Source organism: Etheostoma cragini, unplaced genomic scaffold (assembly GCF_013103735.1).
Source record: "Etheostoma cragini isolate CJK2018 unplaced genomic scaffold, CSU_Ecrag_1.0 ScbMSFa_80, whole genome shotgun sequence".
Classification (NCBI taxonomy): Eukaryota; Metazoa; Chordata; class Actinopteri; order Perciformes; family Percidae; genus Etheostoma; species Etheostoma cragini.
The window spans coordinates 68,695-71,605 of NW_023269428.1; the positions used below are offsets into that span (position 1 = coordinate 68,695).

General features: G+C 37.9%; 1 protein-coding gene across 2 annotated transcripts in view; it reads left to right on the forward strand.

The window, feature by feature from the left end:
* polr2b (polymerase (RNA) II (DNA directed) polypeptide B) overlaps window positions 1-2,911 on the forward strand; it is a 44,342-nt gene that overhangs the window by 18,879 nt on the left and 22,552 nt on the right. For both annotated transcript variants that reach the window (XM_034866493.1, XM_034866492.1), the window contains exon 19: window positions 1,317-1,424. In XM_034866493.1, coding sequence (XP_034722384.1) covers window positions 1,317-1,424 — 108 coding nt within the window. The remainder of the gene's footprint in view (window positions 1-1,316; window positions 1,425-2,911) is intronic.

Below are 2,911 nucleotides of genomic sequence, written 5' to 3' on the forward strand. Positions count from 1 at the left end.
ACCAAAAAGTTCTATTCTGGTCTCATCAGACCACATGACTTCCTCCCATGACTCCTCTGGATCATCCAAATGGTCGTTTGCAGAATTAAGACGGCCTGGACATGGTCTGGTTTAAGCAGGGGAACCTTCCGGGCCATGCAGGATTACAAACCATGACGATTTAGTGTATTACCAACAGTTACCTTGGAAACGGTGGTCCCAGCTCTTTCCAGGTCCTTGACCAGCTCCTCCCGTGTAGTTCTGGGCGGGTTTCTCACCTTTCTTAGGATCACTGAGACCCCCGAGGTGAGATCCTGCATGGAGCCCCAGTCCGAGGGAGACTGACAGTCATGTTTAGCTTCTTCCATTTTCTAATGATTGCTCCAACAGTGGACATGTCTTCACCAAGCTGCTTGGACATGTCCCCGTAGTCCTGTCCAGCCTTGTGGAGGTCTCTAGAGTCTTTGGACAGCTCTTTGGTCTTGGACATGTCCCCGTAGTCCTGTCCAGACTTGTGGAGGTCTCTAGTGTCTTTGGACAGCTCTTTGGTCTTGGACATGTCAGTAGTGTGATTCTTACTGATTGTATGGGGGAGACAGGTGTCTTTATGCAGCTAACGACCTCAAACAGGTGCATCTAATTTAGGATAATAAATGGAGTGGGGGGGGACATTTTGAAGACAGACTAACAGGTCTTTGAGGGTCAGAATTCTAGCTGATAGACAGGTGTTCAAATACTTATTTGCAGCTGTATCAGAGCTGGGACCACCGTTTCCAAGGTTACTGTTGGTAATACACTAAGACTAGGTTCCCCTGCTTGAACCAGCACATGGGGCCTAGCCAGTCTCCAGACCTAAACCCAATAAAGAATCTTTGGAGGGAGCTCAAACTTCGTGTTTCTCAGCTCAGGTGTTCAAATACTTATTTGCAGCTGTATCATACAAAGAATATGTTTAAAAAATCATACATTGTGATTTCTGGATGTTTTTTCAGATTATGTCTCTCACAGTGGACATGTCTCTCACAGTGGACATGTCTCTCACAGTCGACATGCACCTACGAGGACAGCAGACCCTCCATGGTTTCTAAGTGGGAGAACTTGCAAAATAGCAGGGTGTTCAAATACTTATTTTCCTTACTCTGTATATATATATATATTTTAAAAAAAATAACTTGTTTAATATATTTATATCTTGCCTTTGATCTGTTTTCCACGTTGACTCTTTAAATGTGAATCTGATTCTGGATCAGTTCATTATTTACAGGACTAATATTAATACTTGTGTTAAAGTATCAATATCTGTGTTGAAGTATTAATATTTAATGTCTGGGTTGAAGGACATGCCGTTTACCTGCGAGGGAATCACTCCTGACATCATCATCAATCCGCACGCCATCCCTTCCAGAATGACAGTCGGCCATCTTATCGAGTGTCTGCAGGGAAAGGTACGAGCCATAATATCTATAACTGTCTATGGGTAATAATATCTAGATCTGTTAATGGGTAATAATATCTATAACTGTTCATCTGTAATAATATCTATAACTGTTAATGGGTAATAATATCTATAACTGACCATATCTACAACCACCAAATTGTGACCTCTCTGCATTTATTATTGACATCTCAAATGCTCTGGATATCATTTCTAATGAAAGGAAAAACTGTTACATAATGGGGGACTTTAACATTAACACTGGAAACAGTCAGGGAAATACGTTAATTAAGGAATTTATTGACACTTTGTATTCCTATAGCTTTAATCCTATGATTTCAGTCCCCACCAGAGTGACTAATACCTCAGCAACTCATATCGATTATATTTTTACTAATGCATATAACACGAGTATGAAATCCGGTGTCCTGTGTATTGATGTGGCTGATCACTGTCCCATATTTCTTATCGCTGGTAACGAAAGTGAAAATTGTCCCCCTTTACAAAATATTACATATAGACGAATTCTCAGTGAAAGAAATGTGGTAAATTTCAGACAGGCTTTAAGTCAATTATCATGGAGTGAAATCTATCAAACAGTAGATTCTCAGAAGGCCTTTTCATTGTTTTCAAAAAATGTTACGCAGGTTTACAACTTATGTTGTCCTCTCCAACCAGTGCCTTTGAAACATAAATTGTCCAAACCATGGATAACTCCAGCTATCATAAAGTCAATAAAAAACAAAAATAGATTATATAAAAAATACCTTCTTTGTCGTACTCCATTTAAACTGTTGGAATGTAAAAAATATAGAAACAGACTAAATCATGTCATAAGAGGAGCAAAAATCCACTATTATAATGTGAAATTAGTTGAACTTAAATATAATCCATCCTCGTTGTGGAGAACCATCAATTGTATTCTTAATAAAAAACATTCGAAAAAAACCTTTACCAATGAATTTAAGATTGACGATTCTATTGTTTCGGATCCACAGCAAATTGCAAAAAGATTTAATACCTTTTTTTCTGATGTAGGTCCAACATTAACCTCTAAAATTCCATCTAGTCATTTAGGACCATTAGAATACATGAATCTCCCAACAACTGAGGATTTAAATTTTACATCCGTTACCGAGGATGAGATTAGAGATATAATTGTCAATTTAAAAGACTGTTCACCAGGACATGATATGATTGATAGTAAAATATTAAAAGCAATTTACCCTGACACCATTAAACCATTACTTTATATTTTTAATCTTTCACTGGTTCAAGGAATTGTGCCAGTAGAGTTGAAAATAGCAAAAATTACACCAGTTTATAAAGAAGATGACCCTGCAATTTTTAACAATTATAGACCAGTTTCTGTGTTACCAGCCCTGTCCAAGGTTTTAGAAAAACTTGTTTACACAAGACTAATCCAACATCTGGACAAAAATAATATTTTATATGCTCACCAGTATGGTTTTAGGAAACAACACTCTACTTGCATGG